Source organism: Hemiscyllium ocellatum, chromosome 15 (assembly GCF_020745735.1).
Source record: "Hemiscyllium ocellatum isolate sHemOce1 chromosome 15, sHemOce1.pat.X.cur, whole genome shotgun sequence".
NCBI lineage: Eukaryota > Metazoa > Chordata > Chondrichthyes > Orectolobiformes > Hemiscylliidae > Hemiscyllium > Hemiscyllium ocellatum.
The window spans coordinates 35,497,315-35,515,146 of record NC_083415.1 but is presented as its reverse complement, the minus strand read 5'-3'; the positions used below and the strand labels follow the sequence as shown (position 1 = coordinate 35,515,146).

At 39.8% G+C, this 17,832-nt stretch overlaps 1 protein-coding gene across 4 annotated transcripts in view; it reads left to right on the top strand.

The window, feature by feature from the left end:
- LOC132822938 (collagen alpha-1(XX) chain-like) overlaps window positions 1–17,832 on the top strand; it is a 216,384-nt gene that overhangs the window by 2,978 nt on the left and 195,574 nt on the right. For all 4 annotated transcript variants that reach the window (XM_060836364.1, XM_060836363.1, XM_060836366.1 and 1 more), the window contains exon 2: window positions 14,396–14,496. In XM_060836364.1, the coding sequence (XP_060692347.1) occupies window positions 14,421–14,496 (76 nt within the window). In that variant the 5' untranslated portion in view covers window positions 14,396–14,420. The remainder of the gene's footprint in view (window positions 1–14,395; window positions 14,497–17,832) is intronic.

The window sequence follows — 17,832 nt, the reverse complement described above, 5'->3', positions numbered from 1 at the left end:
TTTTGTGTGAGGTTAGGTAGTGAGTATTGAAGGTGGTTAGAATGGAGGTGGAGCAGAGAATATTGCAGTTGTCAGATGTCATATCCATTTCTGAAAGGTGTGTGCAAATACTTTCTAGCGGGGGCATCTGATAATTTTCCATGTTCTAAGACAGCAATACTGACTATGGTTATGATACTTGAGTGTAGATCACCAAAGTTGTCTTTCATTTGAATCATTGTTGCCCCGTACATCATACTTACGTGATAAAACAGCGCTGGACATGTTTTTTAAAAAAACAACTTTCTAACATATAAACACTCAAGGAAAGCCCTAGTTTTCCATTTTGAATTGCTTTATTTGGGATGCCTTACTGTTAAAAGAAAGATTGTTGCTTGTTAGTGGAATTGGTAGAAAAAAGCAATCAACATGAGAATGATTAACCTGAATTTAAAAAGCAACATTTTACTGAAAGCAAGTCTTTTTGTTCACAGTAAGTATTTTGATTTGCTTTATTGCATCCCAATTTATCTGATATCATGAATTTCAAACAATATGTACCTCTCCATGGAGTAAAGTTATAAAATATCATACAAATATCATCTCCTGATGTACACCAGTGAAGTATAACCATTTATCTTAATGCCAATGTTAGCAGTAACAGTTTGTATGCAGCTAGATATCTTTTCAGTAAGTCTTGCTTTCTGCTCCAAGCATGTACAGTTTAGCAAAATCAGTTACTTTTTTGATGAAACTTTCTATAATGTTTACAAATTTGCTTGAAAATGATCTTTTAATGGGAATTATTTTTGTCGGAAGTTTTTCAAGAGTTTTATTTGAATAATTCTGACACATCACAATTCCAATGAAATAATTATACCTTTTTACATTGTAACATAAATAGAATGTATAGCTTTATTGCTATACAATACCAATCTGAGTGTAAAGAGATAACATTCCTTACTCCAATGCAAATAAGGAATCCAATTTAATAAATCCGATGATTTTCAATACAAGAACAGGTTGGTTATTGCAACTGGTCTACTTTTCATGTTTAGCCTCTTATCTAATCAGTTTTAATCCCATAGTTTTAACTAGTTCCACTTGCCCTGTCCCCAGTTCTGGATAACCTTTCTAACCTATTTTATAATTTAGATCTGGCTTCTGCTTCTACCACTATCTCTGGTGATATATTCCACATGATCTCACAACACTAATATAAGGAAATATTTCTTCTCAAGAATATCTAAAATTGAATAGGTTTGAAGATATTTCTACATTCAAACTGGACTACTTAATCACTGGAAACTGGCTTAAGAACACAAAAAATATTTTCAGTCAATAAAAGCAATGAAAAAATTAAAAACAAGCGCAGAAAGAGAAGTTATTAATCATAATATTAATGATTATGCAACAATTGAGTTGTAAGAACCAAAGTGAGCCAAGTTCTTGAAAGCCATGTAGAGATTCTTAATTTATGAAATTGGAGCAACATCAAAGCTTCTGAACACTTGAGAGAGAATAAGATGTTCATTCACTATTGTGGAAAAGGTCTCAGTCAGTTTTCCTCAGCCAAATGTCCTTAACAAATGGGCATTATTGTCAATAGGGAAATGTAAGAAATATCGCTTATTAATTCTTAATTATGGATATATGAGTAGACCAGGAAAATATGAAGAACAAAGTTTTATATTCCAATGTCGAACAGCCGAACAAGCAGAACACAAAGGTTTGCAACAATTAGAATCATACATCTGGACTGACTTTTGATCCTCAATAAGTAATGATAAATAAACTATTGATACATTTGCTGTTCAACCAGTGGTACTGCTGAAAATATTTTTATGATAATCATTGATCTATAAAGTTGAAAATGTCATTTTTATGAGTTCTCTTGGTGCATTATATTTTGCTGTTAGCAATTTTTAACTTTTATCTGTGTCATTTTAAAAGATACGTTGTGTTAAGTAATGCACATGCAAGTGAACCAAGGCCCAGAATGAAATTGCATTACCAGTTGTCATGTACAGTTCGGAAGCATGCAGATAGAGATATTTCCTAAAAATGTGTTCATTTTCGACTAATGTGCATCTATGACTTTCCACATTCCATAGGCTCTTTGTTCCACTCAACTGAGCTATCCTGCCATGTTTCAAGTATCTACTATTTATTTTAAGTAGAATAGTTTAGCAATTATTTACCAGCCAACTTCTGGTGAACTGAAAAAGGGCACAAATACTCAATAGTGAAGAAAATAAATTAAAAAGGACCTCCCCTCCCAATTCACTGTGGTTGAAATCTGTACTCCACTTATTACTTTAAGAACTGGATATGCTAGTGAGCCAAGGACCAGGACAACACCACATGACCAACTGCCATCAAGGAGAAACATGTAAAGAGAGGACAAGTGAGAACACACATCTGGGGCAGATGGGGTGTGAACACAGAGGTAAGGACATTACCAGTACACCACAAAACCCCACTTAATGATAGAAAGGAATGCATACATTGGTACTGGAAACTGCAAGTTGCAGGCTGACCTGTTGAAAAGATCAGACTTATTTAAGTGAACTGAATCCACACTCCTTAATTTGTAGTTATTGTATAATGCCAATAACACAAGAAATATGACAATTTGCAATTTTAATTTACAGGAAATATATCTTATAGGCAAGACTCTTAATGAATTATAAGTAAGCTTTATGTTATAGAACATAGAACATAGAACATAGAAGGATACAGCGCAGTACAGGCCCTTCGGCCCTCGATGTTGCGCCGACCGAATCCTACCTAACCTATACTAGCCCAATAACTTCCAAATGCCTATCCAATGCCCGCTTAAATGACCATAAAGAAGGAGAGTTCACCACTGATACGGGCAGGGCATTCCATGAACTCACAACCCGCTGTGTGAAGAATCTACCCCTAACATCGGTCCTATACCTACCACCCCTTAATTTAAAGCTATGTCCCCTAGTAACACCTGACTTTGTTGTTCTAACAACAAAGTGCATTATGGTTTGTGGTAAAATCTGAACAAAAAGAGATTAAGTCTGGTGTTTGAAGGTATAGCTGAAGGGTTGTTCCTTAAGAAAACTTTTTAAAACAAAAGATGATGAAACAAAATAGAGGGAAGGTTTGGACAGAAAATTACAGGGGGTATTGAGGTAATTGTACACACCAAAAGGAAGATTCAAAAAAGTGTAAAAACAGTTTCAGTTATCATCGATTCAGCTCTTAAATTGCTGAATAGCATATCATGTAGTGTATTTACTACAGTATTTCCGTATTCCAATGATCCATGTTAATATACAAATACACTTTTCCTGAAGTATCAATACATTATTGGCTCAGTTTCAAAAAGCATTTAGGTTTCCTTTTAATTGGGCCCATCTTACTGAGTTTGTAGTGCAGCTGCAGTCCTTTTAAGAAACCAAAGGAGAAACTAACAATGTATTGTAAGATTTTCGTGATTGTGAAGCAAGTAACTGCTGAGAAACAGATACAAAGTGAATTGACATAAGGAAACAACTCAAGGTATTCATAAATCAATAAATATCAATAAATCAATAAACATACACATTTCTATGCCCTGTGCGATTGATGTCATTGAAAGGACTGGCCTAACACTCCACATTAAATGATAAACTACTTTTCAGTAGGAGCAGAAATTTTAAATACTGAACAGTAATGGAACTGGTTAATAAAAAGCTGGAAGACAAAATTCAGCTGGTTGGAAGTGTTTTTTTTCTTGTGGACAAAATCTTCTCAAATGTTAGGACAAATCAACTTTAAAGCTGCAGGAGAATATTACAGGCCAGAAATGAAATGAAGAGTTCAGATGATGTGACAAACTGTATGAGTGAAAATCAGCATCAACTTAAGTCCAACAATGAGTACAGCATCATTTCGAGGGGAATTCCAGTCTTGGAACACTACAGAGACTTCTCCTGAGTCGAGAGGGATCAGTTGATTTAACACTGATGGTGATTTTAAGACAGTGGAAGGTAATCTGGAAACAATTATGGTACTGAGAAATGGGTGTTCAAAGACATCCAATGGTAATTCCTAGGAATAAGTTTCAGATAAGAGAACAGAAGGTTAGGAACAATGGAGAGGTCAGTATCTGGTATATTAAGAGAGATTCTCTGTTCTGGTACTATGAGAATAGCAAGGATTTAGAACCTGATGGAGAACGATGAATGAAACGGGACCCAAATTACCTTGGCACCTTACGTCTGTCCGGGTCCTCTTCACCATGCTCCTGCCTGCCAACCTTATCTTCTGGATTTTATAACGTCTTTGCTCCATCATGTACTGTCCTGCCATATTCCAGTTTTGCAAGTCATATCCTCTTTGCGTCACCAGTAGACAAGGTTGTTTAGTAAGTGTTTAGCATGCTTGCCTTCATTGCTCAGATCTTTGAGTGTAGAAGTTGGGACATTACATTAAGGTTGTACAGGACGTTAGTGAGGCCTGGTCTGGAGTACTTTGTGCAGTTCTTGTTGCCCTGTTTTAGGAAGGATATTAATAAACTGGAGAGGGTTCAGAAAAACAAAATTACCAGGATGTTGCTGGGAATGGAGAGTTTGAAGTATAAAGAATAGACTGGAAAGTCTGGGTAAAACTGAAAGAACTGCAGATGCTGTAAATCAGAGACAAAAATAGAAATTGCTCGAAAAGCTCAGCATTTGAAGCTACAGTATTTATATGGCTAGTCCAGTTCAGTTTATGATCATTGGTAACCCCCAGGATGTTGATAGTGTGTAATTCAATAATGGGGATGTTATTGAATGTCAAAAAGTGGTTAGATTCTCTCTTGTTGGAGATAGTCATTGCCTTGTACCTATGTGGTGTAATGCTACATGTCACTTATCAGCCTAAATCTGCATATTGTCTGAATCCTGCTGCATTTGGCTGTGGACTGGTCCATTGTTTGAAGAATGTTGAATGGTGCTGAATGTTATGCTATCATTGGTAAACATCCCCAGTTCTGATGGAAGGAAGTCATTGATGAAGCAGGTGAAGATGGGCCTAGGACACTACTCCTGGAGCTGACATGACTAACCTCCAACAATGACAAGCTTGTTTCTTTGTGCCAAGGAAGACTCCAACTAGCAGAGTATTTTTCCCTGATTCCCATTGACTCTAGTTTTGCTAGAGCCTCTTGATGTCACACTTGGTCAAATGTGGCCCTCATGTCATGGGCAGTCATTCTCACCTCACCTTTGGAATTTAGCTATTTTATCCATTCTTGAAACAAAGCTATAATGAGGTTAGGAGCTGAGTAGCCTTGGCAGAACCCAAACTGAGCTTTATTGGGCAGGTTATTGAAAGCAAATGCTGCTTGTTTGCCATATTGATGACACTTGCATCACATTACTGATGAACAAGAGTAAACCGATGGGTTAGTAATTGGTGGGTTGAATTTGTCTTTTTTTTTTAACAGGACATACCTAGGCAATTTTCCACATTGCCATATAGAGGTCAGTGAAGTAGCTGTATTAAAACAGCAAGTTCTGCATTATCATAGAAATGTTATCAGAGCCCATACCCGTTATAGTACCTAGTACTTCTAGTCATTTCTATGCATCATGTGGAGTAAATTGTATTGACTGAAGACTGGCAACCTTAATACTGAAGACCTCTGAAGGAGGCCAAGATGGATCATCCATTCAGGACTTCTGGCTGAAAACTTTTACAAATGCTTCAACATTGTCTCTTGCTGGGTTTTCTTATTATTGAGGATGAGGAAATTTGTGGAGTGTCCTCTTGTTTAATTTCCAACACCATTTGTGACTAGATGTGGGAGGACTGCAGAGCTTAGATCTGATCCCATTGGTGGTGGAGGAATTGCTTAGCTCTGTTTATCAGTTGCTGCTTATGTGTTTGGCTGACACGTAGTCTTGTTTTGTAGCTTCACCAGATGACACCTCATTTTCCAGTCTGCCTGATGCTACTCCTAGCATGCCATCCTGCACTTTTCATTAAACCAGGATGATAATGGTAAAGTGACGGATATGCCAGACCATGAAGTTGCAGATTGTGTTTAAGTACAGTTAAATTCTAGCTGATGGCTCACAGTGTCTAATAGGTGCCCAGTCTTGATTTGCTGGTCTGTTCCAAGTCTGTCCCCTTTAAGATGGTGATCGTGACACACAACATAATGGATGGTATTCTCAGTGTGAAGATGGAACTTGGTCTACACAAGGACTGCGGTGGCCGCTCTTAGCAAATCTGTTATGGGCAGATGCATCTGCAGCAGGCCACATGGTGAAGGTGAGGTCAAGTATGTTTTTCCATCTTGTTGGTTTCCTCACCTGCTGCAAGCAGATCCAATCGAACAACTTTGTACTTTAGGACCTGACCTGACCAGTACTGATACATTAGACAGTGGGGTGATGGTATGTGGTAATCAGCAGGAGGTTTCCTTGTCCGTATTTGACTTGATGTCATGAGACTTCATGGCAGCCAGAGCCAATGTTATGGGAGTTCCTAGGGAATACTCCCTCTAATTTTTTTTTAGCACACAACATCAACTTCCAAAACTCGAAATCAATACATCGGCAAGTCAATCGCATGTATGGAACTTCGGAGCAACTCCCTCTTGGCCTAATGTCACTGTGCTGGCATTTCTGCAGTGTCTGTCCTGTCAGTGGGACAGGCCAAATGCAAGGATGGTGATGGTATTGTCTGAGGCATTATGTAAGGTATGAATCAGTGAATTGCTGTGAGCTAGCTCTCCCAATTTTGCCAAACTCCCCCAAGATATCAGTGAAAAGTACTTTACAGGGTTGATGTTTTGCCATTTTCATTTCCAGTGCTTCATCAATGCCAGTTTCATTCATTTTTCCCCCTTTTGTGCATGTCAGAGAGCAGTTAAGAGTCAAGCAGATTGCACACTTTTCTCTTGTTGCAAAGGTTGATTATACTTGTGTGTTTTACAAGATTGTACACACACATTTAAGGGTGGGTGTTGTCTAATGCTCAATTAACTTTCCATCTGCCTCTGTGCAAGCATGTCCACTCCACCCCTGCAGACAAAAAAAAATCATTCTGCCTTCTGTGAATGTGCTGGCAGTTACTTTTGTTCTAAATGTGCACATGAAATTTGATCGAAGATGCTCCTGAGTGTATAGTCCAGGCTCCACCTGAAAGTCAAGATTGCTGTCCTCTCTTCATTATGCCTTTTGTACACTTGTCCGTGACACCCCAACAGCTTTGAGGCTTCACATGTTACTGTACAACTCTTTTATTTGACAATCAATATGTCTATTTTGTCCCATGCATTGGTATACCCACTGTCATTATCCACTGTCCATTGTGAAGTGAGAGTGGTCGCCCCTTTAAAAATCACCTCTCATGCAGTATCTGTGCCCTTCTATCTTGTATTAGATCTCACCAATATACTTGGAGTTGAGCCCCATTCACTCTTAGTTACCCCAGCAGGACACCTCCAATCCCCATACCTGGGTTTCCCACTTTCTCTGAACCAGCATGGACTGCCTCTGATAACCTATTGATGTCTACTATCAAATCCCAGGACAAAAGTGGCCCACACCCTGGACTGACTTATGAGGACAGTCCCAACTAGCATGATCCAATCCCTTGCCCCTCAGCTCCTTGATGGAAGTAGGGGAAGCTGAATAGGCTGGGGTATTTTCTTTGGAGCATGGGCGGCTGAGGGGTGACCTTTTGGAAGTTTATAAAATCATGAGGGGCATGGATAGAGTGAACAATCAAGATCTTTTCCCCGGGCTAAGGGAGTCCAAAATTAGAGGGCAGAGGTTTCAGGTGAGAAGGATAGATTCAAAAAGGATGTAAGGGGCTTTCTCACACAGTGATGCATGTATGGAACGGACTGCCAGAAAAAGTGATGGAGGCTAATACAATTACAGTATTAACAGGCATCTGGATGTATAAACATGAAGTGTTTAGAGGGATATCGGCCAATTGCTGGCAAATGGGACTCAATTAATTTAGGATATCCGGTCGACATGGACGAGTTGGATCAAATGGTCTGTTTCTATGCCGTACAACTTTATGATTCTATGACCTGTATTCCTTGGGCAGGTAGGGCTTGACCTGGAGCAATTGACTGTGACTGAAGCTCCAGATTAGAAAGATACCGATCCCTTGGACCTGATCACACCAAGTGCCTGAGTGACTGTTGCCAATCCATTGACTGAGCTCGGATGATGCCCCTGACTGAATGTTGCCATGCACCCTGATTGATCATAGCTCCCCCCTCATACATGGCTATTTGGTCAAAGCATGCAATGTGCTTGCTGCATAAGTTGATCAATGGTAGTGATAAACGGCTCCATTTCGGAATGGCAGGCAGTGACCAGTGGGGTACCACAGGGATCCGTGCTGGGACCGCAGCTTTTTACAATATATGTTAATGATATAGAAGATGGTATCAGCAATAACATTAGCAAATTTGCTGATGATACAAAGCTGGGTGGCAGGGTGAAATGTGATGAGGATGTTAGGAGATTACAGGGTGACCTGGACAAGTTAGGTGAGTGGGAAGATGCATGGCAGATGCAGTTTAATGTCGATAAATGTATGGTTATCCACTTTGGTGGCAAGAACAGGAAGGCAGATTACTACCTCAATTTACCTAGGTAAAGGGGCAGTACATAGAGATCTGGGTGTTCTTGTACACCGGTCAATGAAGGCAAGCAATCAGGTACAGCAGGTAGTGAAGAAAGCTAATAGCATGCTGGCCTTCATAACAAGAGGGATTGAGTATAGAAGCAAAGAGGTTCTTCTGCAGCTGCACAGGGCCCTGGTGAGACCACACCTGGAGTACTGTGTGCAGTTCTGGTCTCCAAATTTGAGGAAAGACATTCTGGCTATTGAGGGAGTGCAGCGTAAGTTCACAAGGTCAATTCCTGGAATGGAGGGATTGCTTTACACTGAAAGACTAAAGCGACCGGGCTTGTATACCCTTGAGTTTAGAAGACTGAGAGGGGATATGATTGAGACATACAAGATTATGAAAGGATTGGACACTCTGGCAGCAGGAAACATGTTTCCACTGATGGGTGAGTGCCGAACCAGAGGACACAGCTTAAAAATACGGGGTAGACCATTTAAGACAGAGATGAGGAGAAACTTCTTCACCCAGAGAGTGGTGGCTGTGTGGAATGCCCTGCCCCAGGGGACAGTGGAGGCCCAGTCTCTGGATTCAAATAAGAAAAAGTTGGATAGAGCTCTCAAAGATAGTGGAATCAAGGGTTATGGAGATAAGGCAGGAAGCCGATACTGATTAGGAATGATCAGCCATGATCATATTGAATGGCGGTGCAGGCACGAAGGGCTGAATGGCCTACTCCTGCACCTATTGTCTATGGTCTATTGCCTATAAGTTGCTGGCATATGCTGTAGGTGTGCCGTGACATCACACAGTGCCATACACTATCATGTCCACCCAGTTGACTTCAGTGCTGGCTACCATGACAAGCTGCCCGGCTTTGTCTGTCTCAAGAAAGTTTACAATGAAATGTTCTAAAAGGCATGACCAAAATTGTATGAGCATCCAAGTAAGCTCAACGTGGGTGGGTGCCAAGAATGTGAGCGAAGAGCTCTGAGATGTATCCTGAACAGATGCATGATATGGGTTTGTGTTCCTGCATGCAAAGTAAATGGACAGGAACATTCACAATAAAGTGTTTGTGAGCTTCAAAGTGCAGTAATGAAGTGTTGAAATCCGAGACTGGCTAAACTGATGTGGTGAGGCAGTTGTTTCACTGCTGTTGACATCCATGGATGGTGGTTGGAGGTGCTTGATGCTCATGGAACGTAATGTTGGTTAACATGGAGTTCTAGAAAAACAACTACTGCACTTCATCTATCAGGTAGCCACTCTGACTTTTACCTCAGACATTGGCAACACTTAGTTCTTCACTGCATAGGAGACTGTGAGCTGCATTTAAATAAGGTAAGAATTGCAAATAATGAGATGCAGATATATGAGAAATAAGATCATAATGCTTACTGGTGAGATTCTCATGAGCTGCTGAAACTTTAAGGGGAAAATCAAACATTTTTCTCAACATTGTGGATGAGACTTTTTCATGCTTGTCATATTCTCACAAATTTCTCACATCACATAACAGCTGAGAAGATTCTATCCATGGAATAATGCTGCTAGAGGTGTCTGCACACATGAACATGTGATGCCAAGGTTACCACTTCACACTTGATGTGCACTGTATTTGTGCCAAACCTGCTCTCTGATATGACAATGTGACATTTAAAAGGAACAGCAAAGATAAGCACAATTCAAATGGATGTTGTTCAGATTGCAGAGAGGACAAATAATTCTGCAACAGCTAAAGAATTCAAGATATCGGAGAAAAAAAATTAGAAGTTGGAGAAACTGAGGAAAACATAGCATATGTTTGGAAAGTGAATACATCAATGGAAATTGTCAGAGTGAATGTTAGGTATTTCTGAACTCTGAATCCCTGGGCTAATGCAAGCAGAAAAACTCAGCATTGCAGATGTCAAAGCCAGCTACAGATGCTGTACGAGGTTTACAAAGACGAGTTATTTTGTAATGTGACAGAAGACACAATTTTATTTAAAAATTAAATTATATATACTTTATGCCTTCATTTGAGCATCTTCTGGAGACTGGTTGAAAGAGACAATGTTGTGTTTTTGCATTGACTTTCTGTTGAATTGAAAGACAAAGATGTCCCTCGTTTCTGTGCACTGTTAACAAGATTGTCCAAGAGCACATTCATTATTGAAATGTTGTAAGTGAACTTCCTATCAGGCATCTTCCAGCCAACAACCTAAGATGGACTCCTGTGTAGACAGTGCAGAAAAAACCCTTGAGGCCTTCTATTGTTTACTTTGATTATTTCCACCAGACTTTCCTTATTCCATGTATCTATGTCCCTGATCCCATCCTCTATCCTGCTTTGGATCTAACCTCCATGCTCTAGCCTCTCCCCATTGCCACCATACCCCCATCCCTGACTCACCTTTGGACCAGCACCTCTGTTCTTCTGCTCGTCTCATGCTGCAGTTTAACAAGGAAAACTGTTGACCTCAGGCACAGCTGCACAAAGCTGCCCACTCATCTTTAAATGAATGTGAACCAGGTATTATGGAATTCTTATGTCATAATTTGAAAGTAGGACATAATTACCGAATGTTTTAATGTAATCAGTATTCAAATCATGGCATGCAAATGTTAAGATCTTGCCAAAGAATGGCATTAGGACTAACCATTCATTGATTTCTAAATTTGAACCCACCATTAGGAATCAAAATATCAGTTCCTATCTAGTTAAGTAAGTATGCAGTCCTGTTTTTTGTTCATACAGGCTCTGCAAATTTGCCCATTGAAGTTCAAGTCATACATGTATTCAAATTAGTTCAAGTTGTAAGTTTGCTCGCTGAGCTGGAAGCCATGTTTTCAGAAGTTTCGTCACCATACTAGGTAACATCATCAATGAGCCTCCAGTGAAGCACTGGTTTTATGTCCCGTTATATGTCTTGGTTTTTTAAGGTGGTTGATATCATTTCCATATCTTTTTCTCAGAGGATGGTAGATGGGGTGAAATCGATGTGTTTATTGATGGAGTTCTAGTTAGAATGCCAGGTCTCTAGGAATTCCCATGCTTGTCTCTGTTTAGCTTGTCCTACGATGGATGTGTTGTCCCAGTCAGAGTGGTGTCCTTTCTCATCTGTATATAAGGATACTAGTGGTAATGGTCATGTCTTTTGATGGCTAGTTGGTGTTCATGTATCCTGGTAGCTAGTTTTCTGCCTGTTTGTCTGATGTAGTGTTTGTTACAGTCCTTGCATTGTAATTTGTAAATAGCATTCATTTTGCTGGTTGTTTATATAGGGTCTTTAGGCTTATTAGCCACTGTTTAAGTGTGTTGGTAGGTTTGTGGGTTACCATGATGCCAAGGGGTTTGAGTAGTCTGGAAGTCATTTCAGAAATGCCATTAATGTAAGGTAATGTGGCTAGAGTTTCTGGGCACCTTGTGTCTGCTTGTTTGGATTTGTTGTTGAGAAATCGGCAGACTGTGTTTATTGAGTACCCATCCTACCTGAAAATGCTATATAGGTATTTTTTTCAGCTGTTCGTAGTTCCTGGGTGTGGCAGTGTGTTGTGGCTCATTAAAATAGTGCTCTGATGCATCTCAGTTTGTGGGTATTGAGATGATTGCTTCCGTAGTTAAATATTTGGTTTATGTATGTTGTTTTTCTATAGACGCTGGTTTGAAGCTTTCCATTAACTGTTCATTCTACTGTGACATCGAGGAATGTGAGTTTGTTATTGTTCTCCTCCTCTTTTGTGAATTTTATGTCATTAGGATATTGTTGATGGTGTTACAGGTTTCCTCTAATTTGTTCCGTTTGTAATCACGAAGGTGTCATCTACGTAGCAGACCCAAAGTTTGGGCTGGATAGTTGGGAGGGCAGTTTGCTCGAATCTCTGCCTTACTGCTTCTGCTAAGAAGCCTGATATTGGTGATCCCATGGGTGTTCCGTTGATTTGTTTGTAGGTCTTGTTATTGAATGTGAAGTGGGTGGTGAAGCACAGGTCTACTAGCTTGAGGATGTTGTCTTTGCTGATGACGTTGATGCTGTCTGGTGTTTGTGTCCTTGGTTCCTCTAGTAGTGCAGTCAGTGTTTCTTTGGCCAGGTTGGTGTTATTTGATTGTGAACAGGGCTGTTATGTCAAAGGAGACCATTATTTCATCCTCTTCTATCTTGTTGTCTTTGGTGTTCAGGAATTCTTTGGTGGATTGAATGGAGTGGCATGAATCTTCTACTGGGTATTTCAGTTTTCAGTGTAGTTCCTTGGCTTCTGGATGAAGTAATGATCTCCTTTGACATAATAACCCTGTTCACAATCAATTAACACCAACTTGGCCAAAGAACACTGACTGCACTACTAGAGGAACCAAGGGCACAAACACCAGACAGCATCAATGTCATCAGCAAAGGCAACATCCTCAAGCTAGTAGACCTGTGCCTCATCATTCACTTCATATTCAATAACAAGACTTGCAAACAAATCAGCGAAATAGCCATGTGATCACCAATATCAGGTTTCCTAGCAGAAGCAGTAATGCAGAGACTTGAACAATAACCCTCCCAACTATCCAAAACAAACTTTGGGTCCGCTATGTGGAACAAATGAGAGGAAACCTACACCAACGCCAACAATATCGTTACTGGCATAAAATTCACAAGAGGAGAAGAACGACAACAAACTCTCATTCTTACATGTTACAGTAGAATGAACAGTTAATGGAAAATTTCAAACCAGTGTCTATAGACAAACAACACACAGACCAAATACTTAACTACAGAAGCAATCATCCCAATAATCCACAATCAGAGCTGCAACAGGACATTATTTCAACTATCCACAACACACTGCTGTACTCAGGAACTTTGAACAGCTGAAGATAAATATCTAAACAGCATATTTAGGAAGAAAGGGTACCCAATAAACACAGGCAAAAGATGCTGAAGGGCTTATGCCTGAAATGTCAATTTTCCTGCTTCTCAGATGCTGCCTCACTTGCTGTGCTTTTCCAGCATCACGCTCTTGACCCAGTAAACACAGTCCGCCGATTTCTCAACAACAGACCCAAACAAACAGACACAATGCACCCAGAAACTCTAACCACATTACCTTACATCAAAGACATCTCTGAAATTACTTTCAGACTACTCAGACCCCTTGGCATCATAGTGGTCCACAAACCTACCAACACACTTAAACAGCTGCTAATGGACCTAAAGGACCCTTTATAAACAACCAGCAAAACAAACATATTTTACAAAATACGATGCAAGGACTGTAACAAACACTACATTGGACAAACAGGCAGTAAACTAGCCACTAGGATACGTGAGCACCAACCAGCCACCAAAAGACATGACCCTCTCTCACTAGTATCCTTACATAAGTGAGACATAAAACACTAGTGCTTCACTAAGGCTTGCTGATGATGTCACCTAGCATGGTGATGACAAGTCTGAAAACAAACCTTCCAGCTCAGTGAGCAAACTTAAAACCTGAACCTGAACCTATGCTACAGATCTTCTCAAAAATCGCAAATTCGAATTAATTTTGCAATACTGAATTCTGTTGCATTCCACTTAGTACAACTGCCAACCTCCCCTTCAAACCAATGGCTGCTATTTTCTATAATTTGTCTCTTTCTTTATTACCTATACCTTAGTGATTTAGGATCAGGAACGTTAGTGGATGGAAATCTCCATTTTCTGTTAGCAGTAAAGTTATTTATTGCAGGTGACCTATTTGAAAAATCAGATTGTACCTAAATCTCTTTTATGTATCAATTATCAAGACTTATAGTCAGTTAAAAATTAATTCAATCTATTTCCTTCTTATGTATAGGTTTTGGCTGTTTCCTGACTTTGCCATGACCGTAGAAAAGAGCTGTGTTCTTACCTCTGTAATCATGCTGCTTCATCTGATCAGTCAAGCAGAGGGACAAGGTACTTGTCTTATAAGTATGAGAACAAATAGTTAAGCATAGTTCATGTATAAATGTATTCAGAATTGATTTATGTCAGTGGTTTTCAGGTATTTGGTGATACTTTCTCTTTCTTTAAAACCTATTCGATTTTATGATCAATTGTGTGAGCACTCAGGATGTCTATAGCTGTTTGCAATGTTTGAGTATATGAATTAGCAACAGGGATGAGTCACTCAGTCTTTCAAGCCTGCTCAACTATTCTGTTAGATCTTGGCTAATCTGGGTATTCCACTTTCCTGCCTAACCCGATAATCTTTCACCATCTGATTTATTAAGAACTTATGAACCTCTACATTAGACATATGCCTCTGCTTCTTCACAATTTGAATAGTTTCAAAGATTCGCAACTCTCTTAGAGAAAAGAAGAAGTTCCCTAGTCCTTGCCTAAACTGAATTATTTATTTAGACAGTGACCCCATCGTCTCGATTCTTCAAGAGGAAACTTCCTCTCCATATGTAACCTGCAAATTCCAGAGAATACAATCCCAACCTGTCCAATCTTTCCTCAGTAGACAACCTACCCATTTCAAGTATTAATCCAATAAACATCGTTTCCAATGCACCTTTTCATCCTTCCATTAACAAGGAAATCAATGCTGCATATAATACTGCAGATATGGTCTCACAAATTCCATCTATAACTGAAGCATAACCTTCCTACCTTTGTACTCAATTTCCCTCACAATAAATGCAAACACTATTAATTTTCCAAACTACTTGCTTTACATGTGTATCGTCCTTTTGTGATTTATGCACATGGATGCTCAGATACCTGTGCATCTCAGAGCTCTGCAAACCCTCAGCATTTTGATTTTATGCTTTTTATTCTTCCTGTCAAAATGGAAAATTTAATATTTTTCATATTTTGTTCCATTGACCATATCTCTTTGCCCGGTAGTTAACCTAGCTTTATCCCTTTGCAGCGTCTTCAGGTCCTTGTTACAGCTTCCTTTCCTATCAAACTTCATTTCATCAGCAAATGTAATAAACATACATTTGGCCCCGTTATCCAAGTTGTTCATATAAATATAATCTAATTCCTGTGACACAACACTTACCATATCTTTCTAACTAGGGGATTACCCATCTAAGCTGAAAATGTGTTGCTGGTTAAAGCACAGCAGGTCAGGCAGCATCCAAGGAACAGGAAATTCGACGTTTTGGGCCAGAGCCCTTCATCAGGAAACACGGTGGCACAGTGGTTAGCACTGCTGCCTCACAGCGCCTGTAGACCCGGGTTCAATTCCCGACTCAGGCGACTGACTGTGTGGAGTTTGCACGTTCTCCCCGTGTCTGCATGGGTTTCCTCCGGGTGCTCCGGTTTCCTCCCACAGTCCAAAGATGTGCGGGTCAGGTGAATTGGCCAAGCTAAATTGCCCGTAGTGTTAGGTAAGGGGTAAATGTAGGGGTATGGGTGGGTTGCGCTTCGGCGGGTCGGTGTGGACTTGTTGGGCCGAAGGGCCTGTTTCCACACTGTAAGTCTAATCTAAAAAAAACACATTTTCAGCTCTGATCTCCAGCATCTGCAGATCTCACTTTTTACTCGATTACCCATCTAAACCTGCTATTTCCTACTAGCTAACCAAACATGTTAGCCCCCATACTTTGAGTTTTATTGTCCATGTTATCCTTTGATATGGTCCCTCTTACAACGCATTCAGGAAATCTAAGTAGATAGAGAACATTTATTGGTGGTTCATTATCCAATAAATGGGTTAAATATGATTTGCCTACAAAACCAGGTTGACTGCCTAAATCAGGGGAGTTTTGGAAAATTATCATCCAACTATCTCTTAAGTTTTCTTGTAGAAGAGCCTAAGATGAAGTTCATTAAGACTTATTTGCCTGCAATTCCAACAATTTGCTCAGTACCACTTCCATTGTGATTGTAACTTAATTAAGTCACTTTCTGTCTTCTATTTCCCGATTTATAGGTATATCTGTATTTTCTGTTGTGAAGATCAATGAAAAGTATCTATTTCCTCCACCTGGCATCTCCTTGTGTTGCATTATTCTCTCAGGAGCTTTCTATAGAACCAAGATTCACTTTGTTAACTTATCTTTTTTAAACATCTACAGGAACTTTTACTGTTTGTTTTTATTGTTTGACTTATCTTTTTCACTAAGTTTTCCCTCCTTATTAATTGTTTAGCCATTCATTACTGTTTTTAAAATCCTCTCCAGTCTTCTGACCTGCAATCCTTTGGTGTTTATGCTTTACCTTTAAATTTGACACTACGCTTAGCTTTTGTTTAGTTAAGAATAAGTAGGGGATCCTAACCTTCAATTTTTTTCTTTCACATTTGAAATGTAACTATTTTGTGGAACACCCAACTAAATACTTCCTCAAACTGATATGGGAATTAGAGGTACTGGTTTAATTGCATGATGCAGTTTTCCACATAATTTGACATGTATGACATTCTTTAGAAAAAATTGCAAACCATGGACAACTCTTACAGTTACTAATCCGGGCATCTGGATGCATATGATACAAAGGACTGTATATATATGCCATTCACGCTTCCACCCCCCACCCCTATCTCCAATATCATCTACTAAAACCTTTATTTTAGGTTTCAACTCATTGGTTTAAACCTCCTGGCCTTCTCCAGCAAAAGGATTTCCTATATTCCCTAATAACACTATAAATCTATCTCCCTCACATAGAGTCATAGAATCATTGAGATATACAGCATGGAAACAGACCCTTCAGTCCAACTTATCTATGCTGACCAGGTAGCCTAGCCCAAACTAGTCCCACCTGCCAGTACCTGGCCCATATCCCTCCAAACCTCTCCTGTTCATATACAGATCCAGATGCCTTTCAAATGTTGCAATTGCACCAGCCTCCACCATATCCTCGGGCAGCTCATTCCATATATGTACCACCTTCTGCGAGAAGGTTGCCCCTTAGGTCCTTTTTATATCTTTCCCCTCTCACCCTAAACCTATGCCCTCTAGTCCTGGTCTCCCCCACCCTAGGGAAAAGACTTTGTGTATTTATCCTATCCATGCCCCGCATGATTTTATAAACCTCTATAAGGTCACCCCTCAGCCTCTGACACTCCATGCCTCGCGTGAGGAATACAGTTACTTTTCCTTTTGAGAATAATTCTATGTAACTGACAGTTAACTTGCATACCTCCCCCAACCTCTCAGCTACAGTTTTGCTTAGCCTCACAGCTGCTGTTAGAGCTACATCTAGGTCTGGTGTGCTGTCAATCAGGGCTCCTTTCTTTGCATTGATCTTGAATATTCCATTAAGATCCATGGATTTACCCTGCAACATCAA